At 38.4% G+C, this 18078-nt stretch overlaps 1 protein-coding gene across 2 annotated transcripts in view; it reads left to right on the forward strand.

The window, feature by feature from the left end:
- Positions 1 to 18078, forward strand: part of TTLL7 (tubulin tyrosine ligase like 7) — a 56183-nt gene that overhangs the window by 29378 nt on the left and 8727 nt on the right. For both annotated transcript variants that reach the window (XR_011337898.1, XM_069862814.1), the window contains exons 13-18: positions 1390 to 1525; positions 2051 to 2137; positions 6493 to 6688; positions 7729 to 8009; positions 11127 to 11261; positions 13253 to 13333. Coding sequence is in view for 1 of the 2 variants with exons in the window: in XM_069862814.1 (XP_069718915.1) it covers positions 1390 to 1525; positions 2051 to 2137; positions 6493 to 6688; positions 7729 to 8009; positions 11127 to 11261; positions 13253 to 13333 (916 nt within the window). In the remaining variant the exon portion in view is untranslated. The remainder of the gene's footprint in view (positions 1 to 1389; positions 1526 to 2050; positions 2138 to 6492; positions 6689 to 7728; positions 8010 to 11126; positions 11262 to 13252; positions 13334 to 18078) is intronic.

Here is an 18078-nt window from a genome sequence, read left to right on the forward strand (position 1 = left end):
GAGCTGAGAGTTGGACTGTATGATCATAGAGTTCTTATCCAACCTTGATGATTCTATGATTCTATACATATGACTTTGAAATCGCCTTTAGCTGCAGTGTATTTCTACATATATTAAAATGAATATCCCTTCTTTAAAGGCATTTTCAGTAAAAGAATCAGCATCATTAGGAAGCGTTGACTGGAACTAGAGTAGAGCTCCTACAGGTGTTCTATGCAAACTGGAACCATCTCCTCTCAACCTACTCTGAGTCTGATGGGTTCATAACCATCCTTTTTTTTTTGTTGTAACAATAATAGAATCATACAGTAAAATCATAGAACAGTTTGGGCTGGAAAGAGCCTCAAAGCCCATCCAGTTCCACCCCTGCCATGGGCAGGGACACCTCCCACTGGATCAGGGGCTCCAAGCCCCATCCAGCCTGGCCTTGAGCCCCTCCAGGGATGGGGCAGCCACCACCAGGCACCTGGCAGCCTGGGCCAGGGCCTCATCACATTTTCAAGGAGGAAAAGACTGAAAAGGAAGAGAGGAAAAGAACCTTTTAAAAAGTTCACAAAAGATCCACAGAAATACAACAGTCACATAGTGCCAGTCAACAGTGCCTGCAGAATTAATTTTTTGATTACTCCATACAATAAATTAGAAATTAGTCTCCCACCTTCGTTGTTTTTGGTTGTGTTTCAGGAATCCCTGACAAATGGATTGGAGTGTTTTTCTTGAGAGCTCATTGTCGCTCAGTGAGCATGAATAAATCACCAAGCCCTGCTTCTGATATCGTCATAGTCTCCTACCTGTGATTTTAGAGAATAATGGCATAGGTGCTTTAATAGAAAATCAGAGTTGACCTGTACATCTGTGTACCGGAAAGATATTTTTTCCCCCTTATCATATCTACTTTTATCATTCAAGTGCAGGACCTATTTAGTCTTTAATTTACATCATGCCCATTACCTCAAAGCAATTATCTAGATTTTCACTGTTTTGTGTCCTTTTATTGCTACTACCAATTATTTTATGGCTCTAAATTTGACATGCAATACTTTGTTGGTATTTCATGAATCATTCCCACCTGCATGCATCATTCCCACCCACTGCGATTTTAGAGAACTGCAAACCTGAGATTTGCTGTATCTCTGGAATGACCTGCATGGTGGTTCTTTTGACTGGCTAATTGCTGGTTTAAACAGGAGTGTGTTCACTGAGTTAAAATTAGATTTGGAGAACAATGTTCTGAGTCTATGTTTTATGATATGATATTAAATAGTTATTACAGATGGGACGCGTATGCAGTTTTTAGAAGATACTGTGAATTAGCTGCATTGCTTTTGTTTCTAGTGTGATAATTAGCTTAGCTTTTATCTTATACTCAATTTTCCCTCCCTATTTTAGGCGAATTTACCCTCCTGATGATAAAACATTGCTTGAAAAGTATGAGAATTTGTTAGCCACTGCTTTCCAGACCTTTCTTGCTGGGAGAGCAGCTTCACTTCAGCGGGAAATGAATAACCCTTTGAAAAAAATGAAGGTACTGTAGCACGAGAAGTATTGGCTATACGGGTTATTTATCTTGGATTTCATGACCTTGTGGATTAATTTCATGATGATCGTGTGTGGTGGCTAATGATAGCATTTGATAATGTTTCCATCATTTTGTCGTTATTCTTTGTGCAGCTTGTGGGCCAGATCCTTGAATCTGGATGAACTGCAGTGGATCTGGGGTGGAGACAGGCTAGAGGGCTTTAAGCTAGTTTACCAGTTTGCTGATCCTCAGCCTTGCCCCTGGCCAGCAGCTTGAGGAAACTTTGTTCAGCCCTTTCTTTGGACTTTACGTGTTAAGACTCAATTTTAACTTTCAGTGTTACATTGATTGCAAGCAGAGATGCATGTATCAGAAGAAATACCTTTATATCCTCATGTGGAAGGATTCATAGTCTTATTTCAGGAATTAGTAGTCAAAGTAATTTCAAATTCCTAACAGTTGGTGCTTGAGCTTTGGAAAGAGAGGATCTGTCCTGTCCCAAATTAACTGCTCTGAAATTCCCATTTCCAGGAGGAGGACATTCTGGATCTTCTGGAACAGTGTGAAATAGATGACGAAAAACTAATGGGAAAATGCAGCAGGCAGCGAGGACCGAAGGTATTTGACTTTTAGGTCCCAAATTTTTATTTCACTCTCTAGAGAAGTAATCTGAGGATTTAAAGTGGGGAATTTAGCTGAACCTGTTGGGAATTTTCTACCACAGACTGCTGTTAGCCTGATTTTTTTTTAAGTATAAAGAGAAGCATAATGGCTATTTGTCCAACTAAATCCCTTTATAATTTTAACTGGATATGAGATCCTTCTTTTCTTCTCTAAGCTATTTTGAGGAATCGTCGTGCATGGCAACAAATGTGGTACAAGAGATTGCTTGATTTCCGTGTGTGAAATGATTTTTATATCCGTAGCCTATCTCAAAGAATGCTTTCATCTTTACTCGATTGGTGCCACTAGGGACTTGTGAGATCATGGGATAAGGGGCACTATTGAAGCTCAAAGGATTAATTATGATTGTGATGTATCTATAGCTTGCTTACTTGCTATAAGGGTCATACAATATATCTTGCAGCCTGTTTCACATCCAAAATCTGCTTTTAAACTAAATATGTATCATTTTTAGCTTAATGCTTCCTAATGGTGTGTTCATGCAAGTCTTTGCCTGAAGTACACTGTATATCTCTGTAAGTTAGTGCAGATAAATAGTTTGGGCTTGGCTAAAATAAGTGCATTTCTTATATCCTGCAAACATTTTAGGTCAGTTCTGCTTAGAAGAGCCTACGTTTATGTTTCTGAGCTCTAATGGATTTGTTTAGGGATGCATGTAAATGTTTTTACATTTTATGTTTCTGATGGCATGGTGTACAAATCTGGGAATCTCTGTGGAAAATGAAGGCTGGAAGTTGTCCTGAGCTTGCAGGGATGCTTTATATGTGTGCAAGAATCCGGAGAGCTATGTCTTATTACAGGCGTGCATACTGGAAAGAGGATCTGCATACCCAATCCGGTATTAAGATAGATTTGCAGGAACCTCATTACAAGTATAGGGATTTTGTGAGCTAGGGCTTTAAGAGTGGGGGATTCATTTAAAGAAGAGGAAGAAAAAATAATCCAGTCCACCCTGGTAATACCCTCAACTCACATTCTTCAAGGATTTTTTTGCCTTGTGGTTTGTTTTTGACCTTTAACATAGGGTCACTTAATTCAAGTTCAACATCTCAGTCAAATGTTTCCTTTTCCCAGCAGCCCTGCAAGAGCATCTCTGGCTGACAGTGTGCATGCAGACTTGTTCTGTACTGTCTCTGCACTGGTTCACAGAAGCCATTCTCAAGCTGAAGGCCATAAATGTTTAACAGGGTACGGAGCCCAGATCAAGAAACCTCTCTTAACTAGTTTTTAGATGATGTTTGATCAATTTGTGAGTGAGACTATATGACATGGTCTTAGAATCATAGAATGGTTTGGGTTGGAAGGGACGTTAAAGATCATCTAGTTCCAACCCACCTCCCCTGTCTTCTTTATAGCAGGCATGTACATTCTGTAGCTTACAAGCTACTCTACCAGTGCAATGTTGTTTGCACTTACAGGAGAAAGAAAAATTGAGCATGACCAAAATTCCCACTTTTTTTTTTTTTATAAAATTGATGATATCAAAAAGGAAGGCAATAAAATTAGCTTGATTCAAGGAGACCTTTTTTTTCCCTTGCAATGTGCACACTTCATGCTGCACAGGATCTCTATTCCTGCGTCTTTTTAGCATCCTGATATACTTCTCAATCTTTTAACCTGCCTACAATGAAGCCATGGGACTGGAGACTTCCCTGGTTGCATAATATCCTATGCACTCCCTTTGAAATACGGGTGTCTGTTGTTGATGGTTCTTGTATCTTGTACTGAAAGAGCATCCTCCCTTTCCTGTAATGGGTAAGCTGCATATGGCTAATAATACAGACCTGATTGATCACCTCTTTGTAAAAGGTCTTCTCTGAGAGATGTAGTGTCTAAATCAATATTGGTATAGAAATCTGGTGAGCGAGGTAGGCAGTAGAACTTTTTATTGCCTGACAATCTATTGAGTGAGAGAATAATCCAGCTGTAAAACTTGTCTGCTTGTAACAATAAAATTCAACAAAAAAAAAGATTCATTAGCTATGAAAGAAGTAACATATGCAAGATGTGATAGACAAAACAAACCTGAAGGAAGAGTACTATTCATGTTGTGGTACCCAACATGACATGTTCTTTCAGGAGATAAAGTCCTGCCCTCCCTTAAAAGTCAGTGGCTGGTCTGCTGGCAAAAGCTACTATTAGGAAGTCAGATGCTCTGCCCTGGACGCTCTTTCTTGGACCAGGTAGCAGTCAGGGCTTGGAAAACTATGTGAAACAGCTGGAGTAGTTAGGAGAGAGGTGTATTTTCCTCCTGATCCTCCTTTGTACACAGGAACATATGCACGTACACGTATATCTGAGCAGCAGAGGGGCGTTGTGTGCATGATTAAGGCTTTGCACGTAACAACTCTTCTGTATTTGTGAGGAATTAAAGCCTTGTTTTTATTTGAACATCATTAGGAGCTTGGAGGAGAAAAAAAAAAAGCCAAGCATTCTCCAGAATGGAGGTATTTTTTTCCTGCTATTAAAATATTTCTGTGTTCTACTTGGAGAAATAAATTCTGGATGTGTCTGGTTTATTTGTTGCCTCTAGAGGGCACCTTATCCTAACACACTAAGTTTTTATTCATGTTCATTGCATTGCGCTTGTTTGTGCAGGAAAAAGAACTAAGGATATAAAATAACAGCTATTTTAGAGGAAATGAGCAATTGCTTTTATTTTTATTCTTCTGATAGAAAATCAGATGAGTTTAATCAAAGAAAAATCAGGTTAGTGTAAGAGGAAAATCAAGATGATTAGAATTGCTATGCAATCAAATATTTTAAGAGGTCAGTTTAAACCCAGATCTAACAATTATTTGTCATTAATGCTTTTTGTAATTTCTTTTTATTCTTTCTTTTTATTCTTCTTTTTTAATTGATGTGAAGTCTTGGTCAGAATCCTCTTATTGTTTAGTCTAGAACACGTGAGGACACGTGCATCGTGTGGGAATGAGATCTAACTTAAAAGCCCTGTGAATTTTGATTCAAAATGTTTCTTATACTTTCTATAGCTCATCAGGAACATCTGATCAATGTATCTCCATGATACACAATGTTTCATGATTAGGACAGCTATTTTTGAGAAAGCAGTATGTGTTGAGACATCTTAATTTGTCCTTTTGGCAGGTAGACAGGTAGCAAAATAGTCTTTGTGTAATCTAAACAATTGGCAGGGTGTCCTCAATGGAATGTACTTCTTCAGCTCTTCCTTAGCTGCTCTAACTGCTTGGCCTTGCATAAACATACTGTTGCTTTTAGGTTAGTGGCAGAAATCTCTTTCCTTCCTTGGCTGGAACAGAAGTTCAGGTAAAATAAATTAACTTATGCTACAAGTGCATCATGCAGGAGCAGTAGATTTGAGGCTGTGTGCGGTAAATCTTGGTGCATTGCATTATGCTAAGATAATAGGGCAATTTAAATTCATCCTGAGAGTTCTCTTTCACTGTGACCCAAAATATGTTCAGGATCTGAGTTTTAATTGCGATCCAGTAGATGCCTAGGAAGATGAGGCCATCACCATAGCTTCCTATAAACTAAGAGTAAATGGAAAGAAAATGTGACCACAGGAGCCTTCTTGGGATAAGAGATATGACGGAGGATATTACATTTTTCTTATCTGCCTGAAGAAAAAAATTCATTTGTACTTTCTGTTCTTGCATCATTTTCTCCAACTCCTACTTCTTTTTGTCTCACGATATCCTTGATAATAGCACAAGATTAATTACCCAATGACACTGAGTCCTGGGTGCATATGTGACACCAAATACACCCAGCTAATTTGAAATACATCTTGCTATATTCTTTCAGTTTCTTCGTTCTGCAGGATGTGGATTAATCACTTTCTCTTTCAGCAGTGGACCAGCCAAAGTTCCCTGATGTATTTCTTTACATTGATCATTGTTAAACTATAGCTTCACTTATTGCAGATATCAGCGAGGGACTGAAATGGATTGTCAGTGTATTCTGTGTCACAGATTTATGTTTTCAAACTATAATTCAATAAGTCTGGTAATGTAAGTTGTACTTCAAATAAAAATATTTGGTTTTCCTGTGTTCTATATTATGCTGTTCTTCATGTGAGAGAGATTAGGATTACTGGGTAGTGAATTTATTGAAATATTTAAGCATTTATTTTAAAATTAAGGGCAAGCTTCCAGTCTAATTTGGGAGGGTTTAATATAGAAAGGAACCTGCCTGAATCAGGAACCTGATGTGATAGTGAAGTGTTCCCTTGGGATTATGAAGGAATTTAATCTCTTGGGTTTTTTTTTTTCCTTTTTAATTACTTCTTTTTTATTTGTTGTTAGCCCTTGTGTTCAATGCCAGAAAGTGCCCAGCCCCTAAGAAGGCAGAAGAACTACACTAGTGACAGTAGCTGTGACAGTGGTAGCAGCGTATCGGAGTCAGGAGAAGAGACAGAAAAGGAGGATCACAATGAAAAAAAAGAGAAAAAAGTTTCATATGATCTTGAAGAGAATAAATGCAAATCTTTGGAGCGATCAAGTAAGTGAAATGATCACTTTTCCAAGCAAGTCTGACATTCACCATGACTTACACAAAATGCTAAAGCGTTTTAGAATGTATCAACATTTGTAACTTGGGGTTGGACTCTGATTCACTTGCTTATTTGTCTTTAAAATCTTGTCTAAATGAATGAAAGTGAGTTTTTTAAAAAAGGAAAAAAATGATTATTCTTCTGCCAAGAATTCTAAATAGAAAAATACACCTGGGCTACCACTAGGGCTACACTTAGAAATGGTGTGAGTGTTCACCTTAGACTGTTTTTTAGCAGATTACCCTTTTTTTTTCCCTGTAAAAGATTAAAAGATTGTGGTTTTAAGCTTGAATTTGCTGGAATACAGAAAAGATGAAGAAATGTATCTGGAGACTTAGCGAAATTTGTATATTCCAGATGAGATTCTTGCACAGACTTTTTTTTTTTGCTTGCTGCAGAGCATTGTGGTGAGCATCTTCTGTTGAATGTGGTAGTTATAGCAGGTTATTTTCTGTTTTAGCAGGGTATTGTCTCAAAGAATTTTTTCATCATGTAATTGCACGCACACAACGCTGCTTCTCAAATTTTAGTTTTCATAGCAGCATCCTTTATTTAGCAGAAAAATGAATTATAAAAGCTGTACAGCTATGCAGGGGTAGATGAGGGAGACTGGATGTGCAACTGTGGGATCCATCAACCAGATTTTCTCTCCTGCTTCCATAGTCTTACAGCCAGGAAGCTGCGCATAGTGGTCACATATTTTTCTGAGTTATAAGGGTGTACGCACTCTCTCATAAATCTGATGCATGTTATGGAGGCCTGATCAAAACTGACTGTGAGGAAGGAATAAATGTTCTTATGGGTATGTAAAGTCTGTATTATTAGGGGATCCAACACGACTGACTGCTTCACATATAGTTGTTAGCATACGTTACAGTAAAACAGATGTGCACACGTGTCAGTTGTATGTGTTGTTAGTTACAAAGTCTGGAAAATGGGTGTTAGAAGAGTAATGAATAATTGCATTGTTCATTTAATTTGTCTGCAGGTAGAGTGAGCTGGAAACCTTCGGTTAAAAATACAAAATCTCCATCATCTTCATCCCCCACCTCATCCGCGGGCCCAATAAGGCGTTCTGTGAGCTGCCCTCGTTCGATATCAATATTGACTGTGCAGTCACAGGCAGCTGAGCCACGGCCCTTTTCAGCCAAAGCATCTCTCCAAATCCAGCGTACGTCCTCAGTCAATAGGTCTCATTCTTTAAGTCGCAGCCCATCGTCGGCGAGAGGCTCTCAGGCACACACCTTGGGAACAATGAACTCTTCAGGGGTGAGTTAACACAGCATCGCATTCAAAGTGTGTTCCGTTTCTCTAAAACTCAGTAAATACGTTACTAATTTTCACGGTGTCAGAAAACCTGTGGTACTGTAGTTAATGCTGTTTTGTGGAAATTCAGGAATATAGGAATATATATTTTCATGAGTGAAATTCAAAGTTTTTAGGCGTTTCTAAACTTTAGTATTTTGTAGGAACTACAATACTTAAGTATATTTTCACTTAAGTAAGAAATGAATATTTTCAAGTCTAACAAAATATTTTGCAACGTGATATATAATAGCAAGGCAGAAATAATCAGGTAGCAAATCCACCCTTGTTTATATGTGCTATAATAATGCATCAATGATTCCTAACTGTAAATTACTTATTCTAAACTTAGTTTCTTTACCTTTAGTACATTTGGATCTTAGCAGCCTCCAAAAATGGCAATAAACTGCACTTTTCCTTCCCAAAGGATAGATAAACTAATACTTTATCATGCACAAGTGATTTCTTCTTGGGAAGTTACGGTTTATAAATTTAAGTTTTATTCTAGCAGTTATATATAGTATATTATTCTTAGTTGCAAAAATAATTATGAACAGAGTTCCATCCACAATACAGTGCTAAATTATGGGTAGTTCTCATCCATCCTGTAAGTAATTTTATTCACATTACTTTAAGAAGCATGACCTAAGCTCTATCACCCAACATAATTGTTCTGCATGTCAAGATCATTTCTGTGGCGCAGCTTCCTCAATGAAAAACAGAATATGGTTTCTTCCTAATGTTAATTTAAGTGAGTAGCCCATTTTTAATGTCAGATGATAAGGCACTGTTTTTAATCTTTTAGTAATTTGTATTTGATATAGAGTTAATGTGAACAGAAAAATCTATATTAGCCCTGTCTCATTAAACACTCAGAGTACATCTTGATGATAAAAGGGGCACTTTTTAAACTTGATATAGCTAATGTGATAAAAAATACCTTTAACACGTTGTGGTGAAGACACAATCTTAATGTCTTTTCAATTCTATTAGCTGACTTTAAAGATGGAAAACAATGTTAAGGAGTATTTCACAAGATGTTGGCCCACAATTTAAAAATGATCCCTTTTCATCACTTAGACAAGGCCTCACAGGCAACACAGATAATGAGTGTACTACCAGATAAAAATGATGATTAGAGATGGTAAATACTATGAAGCGAGTTCATTAGTATCACAGAAGGATTTCTCACAATCAAAGCTCACCGCAACAGAGAAAGGCTGTCAATATGGTTTTGCCCCCCCTCCAGCTGAATTATTTTGGTGATGAAATACACAGGTCAGGCACCAAAACATGAATGGAAACACACTGGCACAAGCACCCAGTACAGTGCTGAATGAGGTGGGGGACTGATTCCAGCAAACTGCCTAGGGATAAATGGATGTGTGGTCAACCATGCAAAGACAAAAGAAGGAATGCCTGGGTTGTGAAGGAGATACCAAAAGAGGAGGACAGTCTAGACACAAAAGGAAAAAAATGAATAGTTCAGAAATACATCGTGAAATTACAACTAACCACAAAAATTTAGAATCATAGAATTGTTGAGGTTGGAAAAGACCTCTAAGCTCATCCAGTCTAACTGTCAACCCAAAACCACCATGCTTGCTAAAACATGTCCCCATGTGCCTTGTGTACATGTTTTTTTTTGAACATCTCCAGGGATGGAGATGCCACCACTTCACTAGACAGCTTGTTCCAATGCTTGACCATTTCTATGCAGCCAAAAGTGTTTAATCTGATCTATTTATTCTATTAATTATTTAGTTATAGCATCTGAGAGTCTAAATGCTTGTCTGTCTCGGGGACAAACTTCAAAATGAAAGAAGTTTTATCTTGACTTAAAACAAAAAATGATTACTTCTGAGATAGTTACTGGAGTGGCAGATCCTAACAATGCCAAGAACTATCAATAAATTTTAAATCATGCCCTTGGGAAGTAGAGCTCTTCTGCAGTGGTATAGTGTACGCGGATTAAGTACAGTAGGTTGAAAATTAATTACACCTTCTCCTACAACGGACACCCCTACAAAGTCTTACTGACATTTTTATCTTTGTACAATGTAGAGTATACACCGGTCTTGAAATATTGATTGTCCGGAGCACCTCCTGTACGGGGACAGGCTGAGAGAGTTGGACTTGTTCAGCCTGGAGAGGAGAAGGCTCTGAGGAGACCCTATTAGGCACCTTCCAGTACCTGAAGGGGCTACAAGAAAGCTGGGGAGGGACTTTTTACAAGGGCGGGGGGAAGACTTAGATTCAACAGTAGAAAGAATTTCTTCACAGTGAGGATGGTGAGGCACTGGAACAGGCTGCCAAAGGAAATCATGGCTGCTCCACTCCTGGAGGGGTTCAAGGCCAGGCTGGATGGGGCTTGGAGCCCCTGATCCGTGGGAAGTGTCCCTGCCCATGGCAGGGGTGGATGGAGCTAGGTGAGCTTTAAGGTCCCTTCCAACCCATTCTGTGATTCTATGAAAACTCAAGAAAGAGGATCAGAAATACTTCTACCTTGTGTCTAAGATGTAAAGAAAACCCCTAAACGCTCCAGAGAACTTACTGTAAGGGTTCAGGGGGTGTTGGTGTAAAAAGCACTGATGTTTTAAATAAGGGTGCTGTCAGAACCCTTACTGACCAGAGTAGGAGCAAAGGGTCTTTAAGTTTTAAAGCCTCCTGAAATCTTGGCACAGTGACCTAGAACTGGTGGTTTCTGTTCAATTGTTGTGGTGCAGAGGTGAAAAGGTCTTTTTAGGAATAATGTATTTTCGTTTGGATGTATTTGAATTCAAAGTCTGGTATTTAAATTTCAAATTTAGATTTTAAATAGTGGCCATCATAAATATCAAATATATATGTTTGTTTGTTCTGTTTCAAATGAACTTCCATTCGAACTGCTTTTCCTTAAGTTCTTGACAACTATAAGGAATGGCAATGCATTAGTGTACGTGTGTGCATTAGTTATGTATTAGGTATTATGTCAATAGACTTAATATATTTTACATCGCCCTACTTAGAATTGATTTTTATCAAGGAAACATCTTTGTTATGTGATCTAATGACTTGCCTCTGCTTCGCCTTGCCTTTTAGAGCGAGTCTTTGCTGCAACAGAAAACAAAAGAGCAAGAAGCTGCTTTGACAAAAGAGACTCTTCTCATTATCAGTGACATGAGAATGAAGTTTCCAGGAAAAACAGATGAAGAATCAGAATTAATTATAGCAGATGTAAGTACCTATAAACACAAAAGAAGAATTACGAGCGAGACACTTACTGTTTAGGCTACTAAAATGAAGGAAAGTAGAGAGCTTAATTTATGATTCATGAGCTCCTGTGGCCTTAAAGGTTCCAGAACTCAGGATAATTCTGAAGATTTCAAAAGCTTGGAGGTTTGCATGCTTTCTGACCTTGAAAGAGCAGCACTGGAAACATTCGTATGTCTTCATAAAATATGCGAAAAACAATCAGGAATGTTAGAAAAATTCAATTTTTCATCGTGGAGAAAGTTCAAACTTTTACATAACCTAAAAAGAATGTTATAATTCATTAACAGTTTATATTTCATCTGATATTGTTGGTTCAGATCCTGACACGTTTAACTTGCTGTTGAATAGTCATACTGGAAAACGCAGAATGGGGTGCTACAAGGCAAACTGGAAGTTTGCTGGTCATGAAGACCATCAGTCACACTCTTTTTGGCTCTTCTAGTCTGCCAGCTTACTCTTTCTTAAATCCAACATTACAGAATCACAGAATAACCAGGTTGGAAGAGACCCACCGGATCACCGAGTCCAACCGTTCCTACCAAACACTAAACCATATCCCTCAGCACCTCGTCCACCTCATTGTCCTGAGCCACCTCATTTGGTATCAAGGACATGCGAAAAGGGCAATAAAAAGCAGGCCTGATATGTGATAAAACAAGGGGGGATGGTTTTAAGCTGAAAGAGGAGAGTTTTGGATGAGATCTTAGGAAGAAATGTTTTGCTGTGAGGGTGGGGAGGCCCTGGCCCAGGCTGCCCAGAGCAGGGGTGGCTGCCCCATCCCTGGAGGGGTTCAAGGCCAGGCTGAATGGGGCTTGGAGCCCCTGATCCAGGGGGTGGTGTCCCTGCCCATGGCAGGGGTGGGACTGGATGGGCTTTAAGTTCCTTTCCAGCCCAAACCAGTCTGTGATTCTGTTCTCTGAATATTCAGACGTATAGGCAGAAAATATATGGTATTGAAATCCCCTTTAAGTCTAGTGCACAGAAACTAACTAATTTAAATTTACACCTATATTCTGTTGTCATAAGCACAGTCCATGGTGTGTTAAAATTAATCTAATTTGCTATCCAATTGGAAATGTCCTTTGCTCCATGAACTTTCAAAATGTAGATTATGTCTCTAGTGATCTGTGCAACTACATTGCAGTGGAAAGGAAATACTCCATGGTGATAGTTGATTTGAGTGATCCTAGAAAATAGCATTCATAACTAGCATATTGTTTTTCACATCTTAGGGTCAGAAATAAAATGCTTCATTACATTTTCTTGTTCAGACGTGTGTGTGTTCGTGTGTCTGCACTCCATCTAGTGGTGCTTTCTCGTACAGTGTTAGCATGGTTGTAAAAGCACTTTCTTTTTGCAGAATTCTTTGGTATAGTTGCTGGCTTTAACTAGTTTCTGATGAGAAATAATACTTCATCCTGGAGGCAACACATGATGGTATTTTTAGTTGTTAGGGGAGCAGGACTTGTCATAGGTCTGAAATACAACAGAAAGATAAAATAAGAATGTGAATATAAAAATGTGCATTCACAGCTTAAGCTATTTTGATAGCACTTAGATGTCATAAAAGGAGACTATTGCAGTTCATGTATGATCACTTATAGAAAGGAAGTTTATCAAGGTTGCTCTAATGCAACAAATATCACTGTTTGAACAGATCAACCGTTATGCGTTAGTGAACTTGTTGCTGTCTTCAAAGAATCTCATTTAAGTCAGTGAAGACAAGTTTCTGGTTGCTTTGTAGCATGCAGCTGTCAGAAAGGAGAGTAGGATTAAACTGAAAGATTGCACTCATCTTTGCAAATGTTTCCTCACATAAATTTTGAAATGTTTTTATCTTTCTTATAGAGAAAAGCTCTTTTCACAGAGGTCTTTTAGATGCTTTAGGAATGCCCATGAAAGAATTCAATTGTTTTTATGCGTATTTATTTTGTGTTTTGCAATGACTACAGATTATGGATAATTGGAAGTATCATAAAACAAAAGTTGCATCCTATTGGTTGATAAAACTGGATTCTGTAAAGCAACGAAAGGTAAGTACGTGGATTTCATTTTACAAAGATCATCTGAAGTAGACACGTAGCAGAGTTTCTACTGGTGTTTAGCAGTAGCTGGGAGTGACCTGAGCTGCTAAATTACTGGCTATTGATGCTAACATATATACTAGTTAATTCCATTGCAGGAAGTGAATTTGCTTTATGTTTAGACAAATGTAATTATCCTGGAGTATAATTTCAAAAACAATTTCTTAAAAAGTTAGTCTGCTGAAAGAAAAGCAAACAAATAAATGATTAGTGCTTACATACCTAAATTTTAACAAACATTCTTACAAGTCTATTGATTCAACAGTTTTGATTGATAAGGGATAATCCAGTCAGCAGTTTCAGACCATATTAAAACTCCATTAGAGTTAGTGATATTGCGCTTGGCTCTTTGACACTTTCACCTACAGTACTGCAACAGGACATGTTGAATAAAAAAAATAGACCTGCCATAGCAGATGATTATAATATTCAACTAACTGGTTTAGTCTTGCAAAGGATTAATTATATTTGGTTTTCATTTTGTCTTCACTCATCTGCTACCTAGGACCTACTGTTGTGAATAGAATCTGAAGAGTTTTTGATCTGCTTAAAAACTGATGCGTTAGTCATGTGTCCTAGTTGTATCTGTATATCATGTGTCAGTCAAAATCATCTTCCCGTGTAATATTTATTTTCCTTAATGCAGCAGAAATTATATCTATTATTAATACTCTGGTGCCCCTCAAGCAGTATTTTGGCTCTTTCTCTGCCTCAGGCACCGACACATTAGGTGGATTAGCACATCAGTTCCAGGCATTTAATCTCTGTGTGTCTCAGTTTCACAATCTATTTTTATAGACCGTAAAAGAAAGTAACTTAATCAAAATGCTGCATATATGCTAAATATTATAATTGGAAAAGGTTGGTAGATTGCTACAGAAGAATGGAAGAACGATTTTAGATCCTCATCTCAAAGTACTTTTTATAAGATCAGCAGTATAATCCTTACTCTTTCAAATTGTATTCTATTGAATACTGCATTAAATGCTTGTATTTTTATACTGGAGAGAGAAAACATGTCTGTTTAATGTGATGTCATATGATATAGATGTATTTGACTATTCAAGTGAAGTTCAGATATTAAATGGAATGTGTCCGTATAGCTTTCTCAAACTAAATTAGACATGACAAACTGAAGAAGAAATTGAAAATGTAGGAGGCTGTAATTTAATCAAAATTCTTCTTAAACCATGTCAAGTGGTAGCACAGACCTATAATTTAGCAGAATTATTTCTTGTGCCATTGACTGGAATCAGCAGAGCAACCAACTTCATTGTGTCTTTTTTTGTTTGATATCTACAGCTGTTCTGCTGGATGGTGCTTTGCTTAAAATGGTATCTGGTTTCTTTTTAGTTCCAGGAAAGAGTACTGTAATCCCACCATACGCACGCAGAGGTCTTTTTTTATTGTGTTTGTAGAGCAGTTGTAGCTTTTAGCCCAAAACCAGAGGAATCTTAGTAGGGGCTTGTAGAAAATGATGATATGGAGGAAGAGCTGCTAGAAGGGAGCGGGGGAATACATCGATACATCACCCAAAATTCACACTGCAGCAGTGGACATCTCATTTTCTTAGCAGGAATCTTTGGAACAGTTGGAACTGGTGGCGTATGTCTCACTAGAATTCCTTTCTTTAATTTATGGTGCCACAAGTAGAAAGTAGTCACCAGGTTGGGCCCATCGTTGCAACAGAGATACGTGGCTTTCATAGAAGGATGGTTAAGGTGTCTCTTTCAACCCTTCTCCACCAAAATTAGGGGAAGGAATTGCCGCAGGGAGACTGATAAATCTGCCCTTTGAGGGACTGAGAGTACTAAAAGGGGCTTCAGGAAAGCTGGGGAGGGGCTCTTGATCAGAGAGTGCAGGGATAGGATGAGGGGGAGTGGTTTTATGCTGAAGTAGGGGAGACTGAGATGAGATCTTGAGAAGAAATGTTTTGCTGTGAGGGTGGGGAGGCCCTGGTCCAGGTTGCCCAGAGCAGGGGTGGCTGCCCCATCCCTGGAGGGGTTCAAGGCCAGGCTGGATGGGGCTTGGAGCCCCTGATCCAGTGGGATGGGCTTTAAGGTCCCTTCCAACCCAAACCGTTCCACGATTCCTCACGTGCCCTTCCTAATCTCCTTTGCCATCTGTCTTAATTTACCTGCGTCTTTTTCAATCTAGTCAGAATTTTCTCCTTTAAGCATTACTCCTGGCAGCCTAAAGTTCTGTCCTTTATTTGACTGTATGATAAAGCCAAGGGCCCGTGTACAAAGTCAGGATGATGCAGGTTGATCTGCCAGGTCATTATTAGCAAAACCTGCACAATCAGAAATGGGGATTTCTTTACTCTTCTTTTGAGGAGATCTTTTTACAACTTAGGACACTTATAATTCCTCAAGCACTAGAGGGTCCTTCATCTTTGCTTGCACTGGAAATGATTTGCCTTTTTTTTGTTAAACTGCTTTTAACCTCAATCCCTTCAAGCAATCAGATAGTTATTCTTAGAAGGGTAGTTTATAAAAACGGATTAACTTTGACAATGACATTGCAGCCCAGGACTGCCAAATGTGTAAGCTTTTGTTAATTTGAAAGAAGTATGTTTTATATTCCAGTGGGGTGGGTAAAGCAGAAGTGAGCTCAAGGTGGAGAATACTTATGCAAGTAAAGAATCTGTCTCAAAGGTACCTTCTGCAACTTTGTGAAATACAAACCAGAAACTCATTCTTACTAGGAGGCTCTAAAACACGAGAAGAAAAATACCTGGGCAATGTTCTAGATTTCATGATGATCATCTCTGACAGGTATATTTTCTTTAGAATTATTCAATGTGATGTAGAAAAATTAAAGTTCTACTCATATTCTTAGTGTTTAATATTCTGGCATTACAGCAGAGGTACTGGAGGCATTGAGAAGCGAGTTTAGAGTAAGCTGAGGAAGTCAACACATGCTAAATGAAATTTAGCCTCCCAAGACTTTTAGGAAAAAGAGACTTTTCTATGGGAGGAGTTTGGACTGCTTTGTGTTACATCACTTTACACAATTTCTTTAAATGTGTTTTGATGGTTACCAGAGGGTCTGTACATCTTGTTTGGAAAACACTCTTTCATAACATCTTGTTCTGTTGCACCTAGGTAATTGATTATGTTAAAGTAAATGATGTAAACTAAAATAAACAGAAAGATGAAGGCAAACTAGGAAAATTAACTTAGAAAAATGGAGATGTAGGTTTCTTGCAGTTCCAGCTCTTGTGAGATGCCTTGTCTCTTGTCTCAAGTGGATGATTGAGGCCATGTTTGCAAACTAAGAACAGTTAACTGGGATATTTTCCCCTCTGGCATGTTGGCAATACTGACACAATAAAACCAGCAAGGACTCTTTTTTTCCAGAGTACCTGGCAGTCTGCAGCTTGGTAGAATATGAAAGGTTCAGTCTTTAGTTTTCTTCTACTCCAGGTGCTAAAGTAAAATCAAATGCTACACATTGACATCATATTAGTATGCATCTTCTGGACTAGTGAGAGCATCTTTGGTTAAGAATTGGAAAAGGCTGCTCGAGAGAGCGGTGGAGTCTCTGTCCCTGGAGGTGTTCGAGAAGTGTGCAGATGTGGGACTTGAGGACATAGCTTAGTAGGCATGGAAGTGTTGGGCTCATGGTGGACTGGATGATCTTAGAGGACTTTTCTCTATGATTCTACGTTCTATACAGGGTGGAATTTTTCTGTTTTACAGAGGATAAATTACTATTAGTCAGTGTAACATTGCGAAGAAATGTATCGTTGACCCTTTATGTAATTTAGGGGTTTAGCTCAAATGGGTTCATTCAACCCCAGCCCAAAAATTGGTTTTAGTTCCTGCAGTCACTAAACGAGATCACCACTCTTAATTTACTACTCTTTTTAATCTCAGTCCTCAGGAGGAAGAGACCTCAGGTGTGGTTTCGGTGTGTTAACTGCATTCATAAAGATTCATCCTAAAGATTCCCAACAGGGAGGACAGCATTGTATTCACGTGTGTGCATACGTGCATGGAATTAGCACAAGACCTACACATATGGACTAATCCTAGGTCTTCAGAAAAGATCTTAAATAACATGTGAATTAACGATTTCATTGGGGTTGTCTTTATTAGGCATCTGTGTATTTTCTGCCCAATAAGCCTTTCTCTTTACTGCACAGCTCCATTGTGCTATTGCAAGCATTTGGTTTATTTATGCTTTTTCTCTTTTATCGTGTCTATCAGACTATTTACAAGCAGTGTTTTGTTATGCAGGACCAAAAAATGGAAGCTCTAGACCATGTTTCCATACTTTAATGCTTTACCTAAGTCCCTTTTACCCTCTGAGAGTCAGATGTTTAACTGTGTAAATCGGTTTCTCATGCACATCTGAAAGTGTCCTGGGCAAGTACTGTCTCTTCTAAATCTTAGAATTTGCAACATCTCATACTAAGTAGGTGAAAGTCAGTGGTACGTGGAATGCAGATCTGAATTTTGTTCACCCACGTTTTTACACGCTTGCTTTTAAACATAGTCTGTATATAGTAAATCTCTTGCATTTCTAGAAATGTTGCTTTTTTAAATACCTTACTGGTAATTTTCTTCCTTATTGATTTCACTATGCTGTTTCTGGGTGAAAGGTGAACTAAAAAGGTTTGATCTAGGCTAGTACTGAGATTAAACAGACATTAAACCAAAAGCAGCCTGTAGCTTTTCAGGACATTT

This window comes from Phaenicophaeus curvirostris, chromosome 8 (assembly GCF_032191515.1).
Source record: "Phaenicophaeus curvirostris isolate KB17595 chromosome 8, BPBGC_Pcur_1.0, whole genome shotgun sequence".
Lineage (NCBI taxonomy): Eukaryota > Metazoa > Chordata > Aves > Cuculiformes > Cuculidae > Phaenicophaeus > Phaenicophaeus curvirostris.